Source organism: Rhinopithecus bieti, unplaced genomic scaffold (genome assembly GCF_001698545.2).
Source record: "Rhinopithecus bieti isolate Rb0 unplaced genomic scaffold, ASM169854v2 scaffold_5051, whole genome shotgun sequence".
In the NCBI taxonomy this organism is placed as follows: Eukaryota; Metazoa; Chordata; class Mammalia; order Primates; family Cercopithecidae; genus Rhinopithecus; species Rhinopithecus bieti.
Window position 1 is genome coordinate 769,790 of NW_016804599.1, and position 18,369 is coordinate 788,158.

Genomic DNA, 18,369 nt, shown 5'->3' on the forward strand with positions numbered 1-18,369 from the left:
ATGAGTAAATGAATGAATGTGTGAGGGATCGAATGACTATCTCTGAAACTGCACTGAACCCACAGGTAGGTTACATCACAGGACAGAAATCTGAGGAGCTAGAGAAAGCAAAAGAATAAAGGATGGGCTGACGCCAGAAGGAATTAAAGGAATTTTTGCACTGAACTTCAATTACTTGTTCATTTGAAGTTTGGGTTTTTTATGAACATTTTTGCTGTTACTTAAATATAGTGTTTTGAAAGATTTCAAATGTATTTGAGTTGGGATTTTCCATATTTTACTAGAGTTCTGTCTTAGTATGTTCACCATAAAACACTTATCATTAAAGCTTACAAAGTTTTTTTTTTTTTTTTTTTTGGTAATATGAGGATAAAATGAAGCCATACAACAAGGTTTTTATATCTATACATTTAACCCACATTTAGGCTTTAACCAAAATATATAGCTTTTTTTTCTGACCTCGCCAATGTATTATCTAGCAAACATCAACTGAAGCAATATGGAAACAGTTCCAAGTGTTTGCCAATAATGCTATTAAGTGACTGATGTCAACATTAGTAACATGGCAAACTAAAAAGGCATTGTACATTTTTAAAACACAAACTGTAGATTATGTGAGGTTTATTTGTATGCATATTTCATAAGTATATTTGAATGTTTAAATATAAAAAAGGGTTTTTAAACACTTTTGATTTTTATCTTTGATTATTTTTTTATTGATATCTCTTTCCAGGCTATTAATAAAATTGCCAGAACTAAACTGTCAGGTAAAGGTTAAAGCATCAATTGACAAGTAAGTTTTCTAATTTCATTTTGAATTGTAATTCAAAATGTAAGACTTTTAAAAATGAATGGCCCTTATTTTATAGAATAATTTTGAACTTTTAAATTTACTTCTCTAACATTATATAATGAATGTACTTCAAATATTTGACTTTGAAGTTCAAACATTTAACAAAACTCAATGGTATCTTAAATTTAAAATTTTACTATAAAAACTTGAAATCAATTTTATATACTATCCTTTAAAGTATCATAGAGACCAGGTGCGGTGGCTCACACCTGTAATTCCAGCTACTCAGGAGGCTGAGGCAGGAGAATCGCTTGAACCCAGGGGGCAGAGGTTGTAGTGAGCCAAGGTTGTACCACTGCACTCCAGCCTGGGCGACAGAGCGAGACTCTGTCTCAAAATAAATAAATTAATTAATTAATTAATTAATTTAAAAAAATAAAGTATAGAAAGTTATTCCTACATCTATTAATAGCTTATTTTAAAGAATTTTCTTGGTTTTACAGGAATGTTTCAACTCTAAGGTAAGACATTTACTTTGTGGAATCTTTCTTGCTGCTCTTGTAAATATATTTTACCTGAGACCATGTAAATAGCTAAGATTTCCTCTCCAGCAACCGAAGATTTGTACTTTGTGGAACTAATGTCAAAGCCATGTCTATTGAAGAATCTTCCAATGGGAGTCTCTCGGTAGAATTTCGACATTTGGTAAGTTTGACAGTAAAGTTACACAGGTTTTTTTCCCGAAAATCAGAGATATCTTTACTAATAGGCCTTATAATTCAGTATATTTTGTGCTTAAACATTTCTTATTTGAAATTAGGAACCGGTCGGGCACGGTGGCTCATGCCTGTAATCCCAGCATTTTGGGAGGCCAAGGCGGGCGGATCACGAGGTCAGGAGTTCTAACCAGCCTGGCCAACATAGTGAAACCCCGTCTCTACTAAAAATACAAAAAATTAGCCAGACGTGGTGGTAGGCACCTCCAGCTACTCTGGAGGTTGAGGCAGGAGAATCGCTTGAACTCGGGAGACGGAGGTTGCAGTGAGCTGAGATCGTGCCATTGCACTCCAGCCCAGGCGACAGTGCAAGACTCTGTCTCAAAAAAGAAAAAAAGAAAAGAAATTAGGAACCATATTGAGAAATAAAACATGCCATCAGTGAAGAATTAAAATGGTAGAAAGAGCACTGAACCTTAACTTAGAAGGTCTGAGTTCTAAACAATGAAGACAGAGTACCTAAGTATACATAGTAGTTGGTCAGTAGATTTTGCTGGTAAGGACAGAGATAATCTGTCTTAAAATAGAGAGTTGTTACACAATGGAATATTATTCAGCCATTGAAAGAATGAAATTGTGTCATATGCAGCAACATGGATGGAACTATTATGAAATAAGTCAGGCACGGAAAGATAAATATTGCATGTTCTCAGTCATGTGGGAACTAAAAAAGTAGATCTCTTGAAGGCAGACAGTTGGAGGTGGTTACCAGAGGCTAGGAAAGGAAGCAGGGCGGGGGAATAAGAGAAAGATGGTTAATGGATACAAAGATACAGTTAGAAGGAATAAATTATGATTTTCAATAGTGTAGAAGGGGCTGGGCACAGTGGCTCACGCCCCTGTAATCCCAGCACTGTGGGAGGCTGAGGCGGGCAGATCACCTGTGGTCAGGAGTTTGAGATCAGCATGGCCAACATGGTGAAACCCTGTCTCTACTAAAAATACAAATATTAGCCCTGCGTGGTGGCAACCGCCTGTAATCCCAGCTACTCAGGAAGCTGAGGCAGGAGAATCACTTGAACCCAAGAGGTGGAGTTTGCAGTGAGCTGAGATTGCGCCACTGCATTCCAGCCTGTATGACAGAGCAAGACTCAGTCTCCAAAAAAATAATAATAATAATGTAGAAGGGAACAATAATTTATTGTATATTTTCAAATAGCAGGAAGAGAAGAATTGTAATGGTCCTACCACAAAGAAAAGATAAATTAGGTTATAGATATCCCAATTACCCTGATTTGATCATTACACACTGTATACATGTATCAAAATATGCATACCACAAAAATGTGTACAATTATGATATACAAATACAAAAGTATAAAGGCACACACACACACATACATGCAATAATGGATAGGCATTCCTGGTTTCATTTTTACATCTCTAATAACCTTGTCTGGCTAAAAGCGCTTTCATTTTAGGAGGCTAGCTTGGGGAAATAGGATGTTCCTGGGTATAGCAGCTGTACACAGTTCACCTTGGCATGTCTGGAAAGCTCTGACCCAGCCTCATCCTGTTGCTTCTTGCTTTTACCACTTCCTCTTGACCTAGAGTTATCTTTCTGCCTTCTTTCTAATTCTTTGCATAGTTCTTAGATCCCCAAAGACCTATTTTTCTCGCCAGAAACCATGTTCCTCCTTCTGCTTATTAACATTTAGCAATTGCCTCACTGAATGTTTGGGCACCACTGAATATGCCTCAAAAAGTCTACTTTCTAAAAGATAAAATGTAGGTTAACAGAAAGATATCTGCATACAGAAATTTATTCTGACTTTTGTTTTGTTTTGTTTGGTTTTAGTATTGAGGAGTATGTGTTTTTTTTTTAATTGAATCCTTCCTGTGTGAACTGCCAAGTAAATAAAATGTAATAAAGAATAATGTATTATAGACACCCTGGTAACTAGCACTCTTTTTTGTTAGGCTCAATTCCTACCCTCCAGGAACTTTCAACAAGGGGCCAGGTTTAGTAATAAGTAAAGTAGGAAGAGCCCTTAACTTAGAAACGTCTGTCTCCCAAAAAAGTCACATGGAAAAGGAAGGACAAGGAACACACCAAAAATCAGGTCTTTATTTCAGCAGGTACAATATATAAAATAACAAAACCTCAGTTTTTACAGTGCTCTTTTGCTCTTGCAAAGCATTTTCACATTGGTTATCTTATGCATAATAACTTTAATTGCTTTTAATACAAAATAAATATAGAAAATAAAAATCGGCCAGGCGCCTTGGCTCACGCCTGTAATCCCAACACTTTGGGAGGCCGAGGCAGGTGGATCACAAGGTCAAGATATTGAGACCATCCTGGCTAACACAGTGAAACCCCGTCTCTACTAAAAATACAGAAAATTGGCCTGGCGCAGTGACTCACGCCTGTGATCCCAGCACTTTGGGAGGCCGAGGTAGGCGGATCACGAAGTCAGGAGACCGAAACCATCCTGGCTAACATGGTGAAACCCCGTCTCTACTAAAAATAAAAAAAAAAAAAAAAAAAAAAAATTAGCCAGGCATGGGTGGCGGGCGCTTGTAGTCCCCGCTACTGGGAGACGAGGCGGAGAATTGGCAGAACACCGGGAGGCCGAGCTTGCAGTGAGCCGAAGATTGCACCACTGCAACTCCAACCTGGATACAGTGGGAAGAGACTCCCTCTCAAAAAAAAAAAAAAAAAAAAAAAAAATCAAAATTATAAAAAAATTGTCCACCTAATAACTCCACCACTTTGCAATGCTATTAACATCTTCATTTTACAATTTCATTCTTTTTTCTTTTCTTTTCTTTCTTTTTTTTTTTTTTTTTTTTTTTTTTTTTTTTTTTTTTTTTTTTTTTTTTGAGACGGAGTCTTGCTCTGTCGCCCGGGCTGGAGTGCAGTGGCCGGATCTCAGCTCACTGCAAGCTCCGCCTCCCGGGTTTACGCCATTCTCCTGCCTCAGCCTCCTGAGTAGCTGGGACTACAGGCGCCCGCCACCTCGCCCGGCTAGTTTTTTGTATTTTAGTAGAGACGGGGTTTCACCGTGTTAGCCAGGATGGTCTCGATCTCCTGACCTCGTGATCCACCCGTCTCGGCCTCCCAAAGTGCTGAGATTACAGGGTTGAGCCACCGCGCCCAGCCTCTTTTTTCTAAAATATTTATATGTATGTATTTTTAAAGTGGGATCAAATAATACACACTACATAATTTGTTTTCTGCCTCTTTTTTTCATTCAGTAATCTGTATCAATGCACATTTATTTTGTGTCAGTAAGTCTCCTTCCCCTGTAATGTCATTTAGTAGCTTACTGTGCTATATGGTACACACTGCCCTATAGTTTATTTTTCTAGTCTTCTCCGTTAGACTTGGTTTCTCAGGGATTGGGAATCATCACCTACAGCATAGCTAAAATGATGCTTTCCAGGTGCAAAGGAGTGCTTATGAATTCTGCAAGTTCCCAGCATGATTTCATTTTTTCAAAATGTTGGCTGAAAGCTAAAGTCTTAGTGATATGCCAACTCAAGTTTCTAAAGTGGCACCCCATGGGATGAGACAGGAAGTTCCTCTCTGTCAAATCTGGGCAGTTGTGTCAGGTTTCAATGAGTTTGAAAACATGTTGCTGTTCTAGAAGTCAAAACTGTGGCCAAGAAAATGACTGCAACCAACTTAATTTAAGGTACGACCAACTTAATATGTAGCTGATAATGCTTTTTCATCTAAATATTGTTGTTTTCTTTTACAAAGCAACCAAAGGAAATGAAGTCCAGTGCTGGAGGTAAAGGAAATGAGGTAGGAAATGTTTTCTCCTACAGAATTTTTCTGGGAATAGATCTTATAATATCTTATTTTTACAAAGCTTTTAAACTGCTTGACTTCATATAAAATCAAATTCATGTTTTCTGATTATAGATGTAAAGCTTGATAATTGCAGACAATATGAGGAAGTTTTTTTAAAAGAGAAAATAAAATAACATATAATAACACCCTCCAAAGAAAATAACTATTAACATCTGGGTATACATCATTCTAGTCTTTATGTATATATTATTTTAAAAATATATGATACTCATTGCTTCATAGCCTGCTGTTTTTCACATAGCAAAGTATCTTTTTTTTTTTGAGAAGGGTCTTTCTCTGTTGCCCAGGCTGGAGTGCAGTGGTGAGATCTTGGTTCACTGCAGCCTCCGCCTCCCAGGCTCAAGTGAACCTCCTACCTCAGCCTTGTGAATAGCTGGGACTATAGGCGTGTGCCACCATACCTGGCTAGTTTTTGTATTTTTTGTAGAGACAGAATCCCACCATGTTTCCCAGGCTGGTCTTGAACCGCTTGGCTCAAGTGACCCACCCACCTTAGCCTCCCAAAATGCTGGGATTATAGGCGTGAGCCACTGTGCCCAGCCTGGAGAACAGTTTTCCATAATTTTAAATACTCTTGGAGAACATGATTTAAATTGCTTACGTGACATTACATTTTATAGGTATGCCATAGTTTCTTTAGTCAGTCCATTATTAAGAAATATCTTTGTCATTCTTCATTTTCGTTTACTCATTTTCTCACATATGTGAAGTCAGGCTAAAAAATTATGATATGTGGGGCAAAAGACAACCCTATTATTTTGAGATACCAATTACCTCGCTCTCTAATGTTTGCATTTCACTAGACAAATTGAATGAAAGAACAAACTGATGCAGTCTGAGTACTCACATTTGAGTTAGTTGACGATAGAGTAGTCAAATCATGAATGGGACATGACCTTGGAGAACATCTATTGAGTTGACCTCGAAACTAAGGCATAAGTCAATGACCTATATATTTGGAACTAGAAAACCTGGGTTTGAGTACCTGCTCTGCCAGGGCCTGAAAATGTGATGTTTGACAAATGATCTGATGAAGAAATAGTGCATTTTTTTTCCTCTAAGAGATCAGGAAAGTCATGCTCAACAGCCCTGCTCAGAGGTGCTGCAGGTGTAAAACCACCTACGTGATGCGATTTTGAAGCAGTGAGGTTTATTTCTGAGGTGGTTCATATGGATCCAAACTCTTGGTTTTATAATTACAGCTCCCATGAAAAAGATCTTTGAATTGTTTGGAAGAAAAGCACTTTATAAATCCAGCATCCAATGACATTCAATTTATCACACCCCACAAAACCATAAAGATCCATCACAAAAGATTTAATGCCCTACCATTTTGCCCTCCAAGAATTCTTCATTCCCTTAATTGTGTCTTAAAGATCATTTACCAAACATCATAGCCTCAGTGAAGACAAGCTCAGTTTTCCAGGGTAGAACTGCTGTTCAGGGCAGAGCTCCCTAAGCAGGTCTCTGCAGTCAAAGAAATCACAAGAGCAGAGATTTGGGGTTTAAGGAGATTCTAGTAAAACAAATGAGTGGGAGACATTCTTCTCAACTTATAGAAACCTATAAAGGTTTTCTAAACTTCCTAGTTAAACATTGGCACACTTTAAATAAAAGCTCATTTCACACATCTCCTTGGAATTCTGGCCAGAGTAGCAACATTTCATTCAACTTGACATCCCTGAGTATTATTTATGAATCTGAACAGACTAAGCATCATTATCCTGAACTTTTCTTAAGTAAAGCAAATTGAATAAATCCAAATAGCTCAACTCTTGTAGTATATTGTGATCTTTATGAATGTAAAATGAAAATCTTCCCTTGAATTTCCCGAGACAGAAATCTAAGTAAATCATCTTCCAATGTAGAAAAACCAACCACTGTCTTGTTAACACTGTCTAGTTATATTGCCTTCAATTTATTTCCTCTTATTTTCTGATGAATAGCAAAATCATACAGTCATATCGGAATGATTTTATTTCTTCCCTTTTTTTTCAGGTTTGCCGAATCGGGTTAATTTTATTTTAAGCTATTCTTTGAGCTCCACCTGTTGGTAGAATTTTAGTATGACTCCTAGGTACATTTAAAACAAGTCACAGTTTGAACCGTATCTTAATGTGCGGCAGTAACAATTGACTAGTCACGAAGGAAGATAAGCCGGGAATTGGGGGCTTGGCCATTCAGTAAGGATGATCACACGAAGGTTAGGAAAGAGTGAGGAAAGAATGGGCAATAAAGTGAAGTTCATAAAGTCATGAGGCCAGGGATGGTGGTCACAAATTTCAGGAAAACAGGAAGCTAGGATATCGTAACCTCGTTTTCAAGTTTCAAAAAGTTGCATTTGCTTATCTGTGAGCACCTGTAGCAGGAGTTCACAGCCTGCTAAGAATGTCTTCAACAATCCTCTTGTGGCATTTACTATATACTGGACACTAAGAGCTTCACTAATACTGATTTCTGTAACTCTTACAATAAGACTGTGAAGTAGGGACTATTAGCCTCATACTTATTTCAGTTATGGAAACTGAGGCAAAGAGTGGTCACACAGCTTACTCAAGATTGCGGGGGCAGTTGATGGCAGGGCCAAGATAAAGCCGTGGCAGTCTGACCCAGTGTCCCTGCTCCTGGCCCCTCTGCTATGCTGCCTGTGGGTCGCAGAACCTTCCCTGGGAGAGGCGAGCTGGTTGGCACTCCTCCTGCCCCGTCGCCTCACCCTATCTGTCTCACAGAGTGCACCTCACCCACCTGCTCAGAAATCATGGCTGTCTCACACCATAATTTAAAATAATGCTTCCTCAGAAAATGTTGTTGACCTCTCTCGTCTACTGTGTCTCCTTTTGCACTTGTGTCATGCCTCGGTGGGATAGTGGAGATAGCAGTGTTGGTTTCTGCCTCTTCGGGCAATCTGAGCTTGCACAAGCCACTTAACCTCTCTAACTCCCAGTTTCCTTTTCTACAAAATGGTGCTAATGTTAACCTACACTTCTAAGGGTTGTTATGAGGCCTTAACGAGCTGTGTGTGAGTCAGTGGTAGTGGGCTGTGTAGATGTTGGTGATGGTATTTACAGATCAGCCTCCTCTGGAGGGAGCAGGTGTCTACACAGATGGGAAAACTGGGCTCTAAAACGTGGTACCTAACTTCAGACAACTGCCGATCTTTCTCCTTCTCTGCTCACCTGCCAATTGCTCTGCTGGAGATGTGGTCCCTTTCAGGGGACTCTGGGCACTTCCCTCTTCCACGTCCAGGTCCCTGAAACCTCAGGTCACCATTTGTGTATGCCCCTTTATGGGATTTCATGTCTGGGATTCCTGCTACCACTCAATTGCCCTTCACCTCCATCACACACACACACACATACACACACACACACACACACAATTTTGGGTCCTTCCATTCTAGTTTTGTGGTTGCAAGAGTTTGTATCAGATAGTTATTAGATGATTGACAACGGACAAAGATGTCATAAATTATAGTTTCCCTAAGTTGCCATTCCAAACCTCCCTAGAATTGCAGCAGTCTGTGACTGTTTGAGATTACCCAAGAAAAGCTGACCTGTCAGGACGCACAGGGGCTCCTGGCTTTAGGACTGGGTGAAAGGAGGAAGTTGTACAAGACCTATTCTCTTTGAAAACCCAAAGATGCCGAAGAGGTACCCCAGGAACCCCATTCGCCCTTGGGGTTGGGGAAATGTGGAGCTCTGGCTCCCTCACGCCTGTTTCTATCAAGGCAGCTTTATTTTATGTATTTACTGATGGAAACTCTGGTGGGAAGTTTACTTTCAAGAATATGTACCAAGGTCAAAAAAAAAAAAAAAACTATTTGGACTCATTGGACTAGACAATCTCTGAAGTTCCTTTGACTAAGATTCTTTAATCCTCAGAAATGCAACATAGGGTAGGAGCTTTAGATTTTTCAAAATGAATTTAATTTTAAGAATTTGCTTTGGAATTTCACAACATTCCTTGAGGAATCTGTAGACACACTATCATAAAATCAACTTCAGCAATCACTGCCTTTCTCTCAACTATGTTCTCTCCTGGGAAGAGTCAATGCAAATAAACGATTTCATCACCTAGAAAGTGGCCAGATTTTGAGGCCATCAGTCTGTCCCTGTAAAATAAACATTCACAGGAAGCAACCTTTCCCTGGAGGTCCTTATCTAGCCGGGAGCCAGCTAAAGAGTGATTATTGAAATGTGAAAACTGTTTGACTAGAGAAGCTGGAATTGCAGTCTCTTCAGTTTGCTCTTTGTCAGTGGGCTTTAACTGATAAATGACAGTTTTAGCCACAGACTGAGGTGTTAGGTAATTTTGTTTATGTGGTGGAAAGTCATGAAGCACAATGAAGCTATTAGCAAAGCCTGGATGACTTGAGTTTCATTTAACAAAATAGCCAAACAGATGTTCTTTCAAGGTTCAGTGTTCTCAAACACAGACACACTACTCACACCCCAGCTAGCCCAGGTATTTGCATAGCAAGTTGATTTCTCACTGAACTAATTTGAAGAGTTGCAACACTTTTTTGAGGGAGAAATTGTACAAAAATATTACTAAAACCTTAGACTTTGTAGAATGCAGCAGAGGGCTTTATGAGCTAAGCAGTGTTGTCATTTTACATTCCTGTCTTCTGATTCTGTGATTAAAAGCTATCTCTCATGTGATTGGACCACTGAGAAGACTGAGAAGACCACTCTCTTCTCATTGTTTCCCATGATCTAACCCAGTGTCTAGCACATAATAGGTGCTCAATAAATATTCACTAAATGAAAGGGTTATTTTAATTGTTTCTATTCCACATAGTTTTCTGTAGGGGGCGTTACAACAAATTATGGATTGTTAAGAGATAAGCAAGAAATTTGGATGAAAATCACCCTTTATCCCAGTCATATTTTTCTTAGCAGAGGTTTCTGTCAAGTTAAAAGCTATTATCATTTGTTGGCCGGGCGTGGTGGCTCATGCCTGTAATCCCAGCACTTTGGGAGGCCGAGGCAGGTGGATCACGAGGTCAGAAGATTGAGATCATCCTGGCTAACAGGTTGAATCCCGTCTCTACTAAAAAATAAAAAATTAGCCAGGTGTGGTGGTGGGCCCCTGTAGTCCCAGCTACTTGGGAGGCTGAGGCAGGAGAATGGCGTGAACTCAGGAGGCGGAGCTTGCAGTGAGCTGAAATCACGCCACTGCACTGCAGCCTGAGCAACAGAGCGAGACTGTCTCAAAACAAAAAACAAAAAAAACTATTACCATTTGTTAATATATTCTAGGTTTCCAAGGTATATTATTAGACAGTAAGCAGAAGAAACAGAGAAGAATATGGTGACATCCACCTACCTTTCATTGTACTTTTTTTTCCAAGTGGAGCCCTGGTTAAGTGGGTTGTCCGGTTTTCTAGTTTCTTAGCAGATTTTCCAATGGGCATTTTTCTTTAGAAGTATAATACAGTCAATCCAGCTATTATATTCAGTGCCATATAATGTAATGTACCATATAATGTAAATATCATTAATATGGATATTTTGTATCTGTAATCATCTTAGATGATTAGGATGGCTTTGATACAAACATTAATGGTGCATCTTTTTTTTTTTTTTTTTTGAGATGGAGTTTCTCACTCTTGTTGCCTAGGCTGGAGTGCAGCACTGCAACCTCCGCCTCCAGGGTTCAAGCAATTCTCCTGTGTCAGCCGCCTGAGTAGCTGGGATTGCAAGCACACACCACCATGCCCAGCTAATTGTTTGCATTTTTTTTAGTAGAGACGGTGTTTCACCATGTTGGCCAGGCTGGTCTTGAACTGCTGACCTCAGATGATCTGCCTGCCTCTACCTTCCAAAGTGCTGGGATTACAGGTGTGAGCCACCGTGCTAGGCCCTAATGCATCTTATATATGATGTTTTTCCATTCTGTGAGGATGGAACCTGTGAATGAGAGACTGAATAGTATCTCTAGCTTAGACCACACTGATGAAATAATGAAGACTATGACAGTCATGCAAGCTGTGAAAATTAATAATGCTTTCTTTGGTCAGAGCATCTTTCCTCCAGTCTTGCATATAGTAGGTCAGCTTCCTTGCTGGATTTTGTTCTAAATGTGCCTCACAATTGCATCAGGGATTTAAAGTAAACATTAGAAATTATTTTGAATCACTGAGAAAATAATCACCCTCTCACCACCCACATTTCAGTTCAGTAAAGTACTGTATAAAGCGTAAAGACTTTTTCCAAAGCTAATGGACGACCCTGAGTGTCACTGCTCTGTCTGTGGAGTCCTGGTTTCTCACACTTTTAAGACCCTGATATTTGGTGGTGAACACACAGGTTCCATAACTCAAAGAGCTGAGGAAGCTATTCGTACTGAATGATCATATGTATATTTATGCATAGAAATTAAACTATATAGGCCAGGCGTGGTGGCTCACGCTTGTAATCCCAGCATTTTGGGAGGCCGAAATGGGCAGATCACTTGAGCTCAGTAGTTCAAGACCAGCCTGGCCAATATGGTGAAACCCTGTCCCTACTAAAAATACAAAAAATAGCTGGGCATAATGGCGCATGCCTGTAGTCCCAGCTACTCAGGAGGCTGAGGCAGGAGAATCACTTGAACCTGGGAGGTGGAGGTTGCAGTGAGCCAAGTTCATGCCACTGCACTCTAGCCTGGGTGACAGAGCGAAACTCTGTCTCAAAAAGAAAAAGAGAAATTAAACTATAGAGGCTGGAATGTGAGAGCAATGGGACCTATAAGAGGAAAACACTAAACTTTTTTCTACTGTTACTCTCCATGCCTCCCTTCTGGTCACCTAAATGTGTGTGGGAATTTCTCTCCACTAACAACCAGTTCTCCAGCAGATGCAAACTGGGTGTCCTACAATTTAACCCAATTCTAACACTCTTTACCTTAACCCACAGGCTAAGGGCTTAGTCCCACAAGACTGTCCCCGATTCAGATGCCCATCGCAAGTCCCAGGTTGTGATCTGCACTTCTGACCAACCAGCAATAAATTGAGGGTTCCCACAATTCCCTCTTCAGGTTCAATGAGTTTGTTAAAGCAGGTCACAAAACTCCAGGGGAACATTTTACTTATATTTACTGGTTTACTATCAAGGATATTACACAGAATACAGATGAACAGCCAAATGGAAGAGATGCATGGGGCAAGGCATGGAGAAGGGGTGTGGAGCTCCCATGCCCTGTCCAGGTGCGCCACCCTCCTATCACCTCCATGTCTTCAGCAACCTAGAAGCTTCCCAAAATCTGTTCTTTGAGGTTTTTATGGAAGCTTCATTACATACAGTTCATCACAAAGTTGATCGCCATTGCCATTGTGGATGAATTCAACTTCCAATCCCTCTCCCCTTCCCAGAGGTCAGGGAGTGGGGTAAAAGTTCCAACTGTCTAATCACGTGATTGGTTCCCCTAGCAACCAAGCCTCATCCTGAGGCTATTTAGAAGCCCACCAAGAGACACTTCATTAGAATAGAAAATGCCAGAAAATTCACCCAGAAAATTCCAGGAATTTAGGTGCTCTGTGTCAGACAATCCCATCACTAAGAAAATTACAAAGATCTTAGGAACCTGTGTCAGGAACCAGGGTCAAAGATCAAATTTTTAGAACAGAAGACTCACCTAACATCTCCATCTAGAAAGGTCTTAGGAGCTCTGTCTCAGTAACCAGGTGCAGGGACCAAATATAGATTTCTTATTATATCACAATATCATAGCATCTCAGCTCCAAAAGTTTTCCTTCAGTCATCCTCCAGCTGCAGTCCTCCCTACAAAGAAAGTCTTCTGTGGGTTTAAGGCAATGTGCTCACCCAGAATCCAGGACCCCAGAATTCCCAGCCCAGAAGACCTGAAGCCCCCACTTCCAGGGCTTGTGTAGGCCTCTCCAAGTCTACTCTCCCAAGCACAGATGACACCATCAGTGCAAACATGTCTAGACACATGACACACTGGTCATGCAAGGCCCTTCACAGAGGTAGAAGCAAAAGGGACAGGCAATGGCCCAAGATGGCTGTGCTATCTTTACCCATGCCACCATGTTCCAGTAAGACTTTGAGGAGCTAAAACCCGGCCAATTAGGTTATGTGAGGGATTTGTCAAGGCAGGAGGCTAGACCATATGTTAACAGTTTGTTAACTTGATTGATAATGGTTAAATGTTTTTACATATAGTATTGGATCTCTGTGCACTTGCCTGAGGCCTCTCAAATGTTCTGCACCACTGAACTCAGAGATAATGTGAAAGGCACCCCTTAGTGAACATGAAGTGGAAGTTGTAGATTCTTCAGTGTTTTGTATAGTGTAAGCATCCCCTCCCTAGAGGGCAGTGAGATTTTCTATTGTTCAAAAATACACCTTCTTGGTGCCTACACTCAAGACAACTAGTCCGTCTCAAGCTCAACCAAAGAAAGAGCAACTTATTTTAACATAAAGGGGCTGGAGAAGAGGAACTGGCTGTTTGATGTGTTGACGTGCTGGGAGTACTTTTAGGGTGGCTTAGGGATTTTTAAGCAGGATTTTGATTAAACATAACTTTCTACTAACCTAGTAAAAAGTGAGTCCACCCTAGTCAATGTAACTACCTGCAGGCAATGTAAAGTATCACAAAGATCTACTTCCTTCTCAATAACAAATCCTAAATGTAGCATTCTCATTATCAAGGAAGTCTTCTCACATAATCACAGAATTGTTGTTCATATCATCACATTAGACTGTTTTTATTATTTCAGATTTCAAATGCAAACAGGATTCTGACTTATTAATGCATACTTAGTGTTGATCTTCCTTTCTTTTCAGGTGACCCTGCCACCTCCAACTGCCCACCATGACTTTTCTGGTGTAAATAATCCTACATGTTCACATGTTCCCAGGGCTCATTTTATAAATTGTTGAAGCTTTGTATCTCCAAATTTTCCACCTCCCTTTTGAGATTAAACACAATGAGGATACACACATTGAGAATTATTCCTCTCGAATTTCACCCAGGACTCTTGTTAAAAGGCAGAATCTGATTCAGTAAGCCTGGAATGAGGTCAGAGTTCCTGTTTTTCTTACAAGCTTTTAGGTGATGGCAATACTGCTGGGTCCTTTTTTACCTACTATAAAATTTCACCAGGGACTAACTGCAATTTCCTGCTTCTTTCTATGTCAAACTCCTACCCAGAGGTAATCACTTTTTGAGCTGTAAATATCATGCCAATACTGATATCTCTTGATTTTTTAAAATTTTATGTGTCTAACTTCTGATTTTCTATAAAATATTAAGCTATGTCTTTCTTATAACATGTCTCCATACATAGAGATTCTCCCCCATCTTCACAATATCATTATATAATACATTTTCATTTACTCAATGTATTCAATGTTTACCTTATTATGATTATATAAAAATTGTTAACAGCTAAGCCATATAGCATACTATGATTGTATTTCCATTCTTGTATTACTTTTAGTTTTTTTCTGGATTTAATAGTTTCCCTGAGTTTTTGATTTGATTAATTTATGTACCTGTCACTAATTAAGCCCCAAACTTTCCATCAGAACAAGAAAACTCCTTACAATTTGGTCAAACATGTCAATCTATAAGTTCCTTTCTTCTTTTTTTCTTGGCAACATTGCTCTGGGAGCCCTCCATCTTCTGGCTCCAGTCCTGGCTACTTGCCCTCTGATCCTATTGTGCAATTGTGGGGTTGTGGTTTTTTGTTTTTTGTTTTGTTTGTTTTTGAAACTCCCTTTCACCGTTATCCTAGGGAGTCCCACCCACTTCTCCTGGCTGGGTTCATGTCTTCCTCTTTCTTAGGTTACTGTCTCCTTTTTATTAGAGAGACTCTTTCAGTAGTTTCCAAAGAAAAAGTACTAAGGAGCCAAATTTCCAGAGGACTTGCATATCTGAAAACGTTTTTCCCATTCATAGTTGACTGACAGTTTGGCTGGATATAGAATTCTGGGTTAGAAATCATTTTTCCTCCGAATTCTTAAAGCACTATTCTATTGTCTTCTACTTATCTTGTATTCTGATTCTTAATCATTTATAAATGCCTTTTTTTTCCTGCACTCCTGAAACTTTTAAACTGGTTTCCTGCAATTTTACAGGAATGAGTTTCGGTTCGGCTGTTCATTTATTTGTTGTGCCAGCCATGCACGGGTCCTTCCAATTTGAACACTCACGTCCTTTAGTTTGAGAAGTTTTGTCGTATTCTTCATTTTTATAGACTATTGAAAACACATAAAAACATAAAGAATAATAGCATGAACACCCATCAAACAGCTTAAAATTCAAACTTTGCAAATATAGTTGAAGACACCCGGTACCCCACCCCCCACCCTTTAATCCTTTTCCTCCCTGTACCCACCCACCCCCCAAAACCACTGTCTTGAATTTTGATGTTTATTGTTCTCAAGAATGCCTTTATACTTTTTCTGTGAATGAATATGTTTCTATATACTTTATATTATTCTGTATTATAAATTCGGATTTTACATAAATGGCATCCTTATATATATATTTTATCACAACTTGCTTTTCTTGCTCAACAAAGTATTTTCTGAGACTCATACCTACATTGATTCATGTTGCTGTGGATCATTTATTCCAATGCTGTATAGTTTTTTTGCTCTATAAATATACACAGTATAGCTAGCTATTCTCCTATTGATGAATCATTTTATCATTATAAGCAGTTCTACTATAAACATTCTTCAATTAACATTCTTCTACGTGTCTTTTTTTTAATATGAGTGTAAAAAATCTTTGACTTACATATATTTGGTAGCAGATGGGTCAGAATCAGATGATTCAACAAGAATTGTTATGTATAGGTAATATGCATCTTCTACCTTTCTAGATACTGAGGAATTGTTCCCCAAAGTGATTGTAGCAATTGCATAAGTGGTGTAAGAGTTACAATTTGTTTATGTCTTTGATATTTTCTCTGCTCCATTTTCTCTGTTCTCTTTCTGGAACTTGTGTTAGTTTGTTGTTGCAGTTCATGTATAATTCTTTATTTGCTATCTTTTCTATACTATTTTTGACATCTTTGTGGGGTTTTTTTGTTTGTTTTACATTCTGGGAAATTTCCTCTACTCTATGTCCAATCTTTTTACTGACTTGTCTATTTCTCTTATTATATTTTAAGTGGTTTTGTTCTTTTTAAGTGGTTCTTTATTATTTTCGGAATGTTTCTTACAATAATATTCTATTCTTGTTTCACTGATATAATATTTGTTTTATATAGTTTTTAAAAAGTGTTTTAATGTACATTTTCAAATATATACAGAAATAGAGGGAAAATACAATGAATGGATTTAAGCATCACCTAACTTCAACAATACATACATTTTTCCTGGAGTTCTCAAATTCTAGATAGTACAGTATAATGTAGATACTTCAGCAGGAATTTTAGAATATAAGAAATGTTTAAACCTAACCGCACTACCCTTATCGCTAAAAACAAAATAACATTTTTTAAATCCTTACTTAATAAAATCCTATTTTTTGTTCAAATTTCTCCATTGTCTCAAAAAAGGCCTTTTGACAGTTGGTTTGTTCAAATCAGTGTCTAAGCACTATCTTCCCATTACAAATGGTTGAGGCCCCTTCAACATGCCATATATTTATTGAATAAACTGAGCTGAATACAGTAAACTGTTTTCACTGTTTTTTTACTCTTCTTCTTCCTTTTTTTTTTTTTTTTTTACATTTTGCTTTTCCTCTGAGTTTTTTGTTTTTGCATTCTCATTTCATGTGAGAGGATTTGTCAAATGCCTGATGATCATTAGCTTGCTGTTAATAATTAAGAGAAGGGCACTGAAAAACTGCCTGAAAACTCTATGTGCATGTTGGGAACTGTAGACTTAGGGTGATTATTAGAATCTGGCTGTTTTGATGGGTTGCTGGGGGACGGTGGTGGGTGTAGAAGGCAGCATCTGTATGTTACCTCCCTTGGTCTGGCAAACTTTCCCAGATACCTTTCCAGGAGCTTTTAAGCCTGGCTGTAGGTGTCAGAGAAGGGGCAAGCATGAGCTTAACTGTAAATTTTAACAGGACCTTCCTCTCTTTAGCATACACAGCATCTAACCCCTGACTGCAGCTTGACCTTGTTCCCAGAATGTAGAGAGCCTCTCTAATTACTCTGACACATCTGCTCTAAAGAGCAAACCTCCCTCCTGTGCCCAGGTCTGGAGGGGTGGAGACTTCACTGCCTGAGCTGGGGCTCTTACAGCACATCCTGGTCTGCAGTCTTCTTTTCTGCAGCCTCAGGGTGCTCAGTGCTTTCAATCCCTGGGTTCTTTCTTCTACCCTCACTCTACACTCCCCTACTTTTCACTCAGGGATCTAGATTACAGTTTTACTTTATTGGAAAGTGAATAAAACTCCAGTTATTATCTTATTGGAGTGTCTGGAGGGAACAGAGGAAAATACGTATACTCCACCTACCATGTTAAACCAGAAGAAGGTCTTGCATTCTTTTTGGACAGATTCATTGTGACACTAAGACTTGTATCTGTATACTTATGCATATATAGATTGCTTTTATTAACATTTGGTAACTTGAAAGGACCAATTTTCAAATATTAAAATAAGGAACAACTTGTCTAAATTTCAACTGAAAAAAACTATGCTAGAATTTTTAAAGCCAGAAATTGTCTTGTTTTGAAGACTTAAAAGCATTCTGTTTGGGGAAATGAAGATTTTCCAAACTGTATATAACTTTTAAATCAATAAGAGGGAATGTTCAATAATAGAGATGGCTTGGGGGCATGTACTTTATTAATTTATTAATAAATATATTAATTTATATAGAAACAAGTCTTCTATTAGATAGTGAGTATGCATTTGTGAGGTAACAATTTATTTCTTTCTCCCTTAGGGCTGTCACATGGTGACTGAAGAACTTCATTCCATAACCTTTGAAACACAGATCTGCCTCTATGGTCTGACCATAGATTTGGAGGTAGGTGTTTCAAGAACGTACACCATTTACT

General features: G+C 38.9%; 1 protein-coding gene across 7 annotated transcripts in view; it reads left to right on the forward strand.

The window, feature by feature from the left end:
- The window catches only part of STAT4 (signal transducer and activator of transcription 4), a 144,668-nt gene that overhangs the window by 114,906 nt on the left and 11,393 nt on the right, over positions 1-18,369 (forward strand). For all 7 annotated transcript variants that reach the window (XM_017869359.1, XM_017869360.1, XM_017869361.1 and 4 more), the window contains 5 exons: positions 734-793; positions 1,297-1,314; positions 1,405-1,498; positions 5,279-5,323; positions 18,255-18,338. In XM_017869359.1, the coding sequence (XP_017724848.1) occupies positions 734-793; positions 1,297-1,314; positions 1,405-1,498; positions 5,279-5,323; positions 18,255-18,338 (301 nt within the window). The remainder of the gene's footprint in view (positions 1-733; positions 794-1,296; positions 1,315-1,404; positions 1,499-5,278; positions 5,324-18,254; positions 18,339-18,369) is intronic.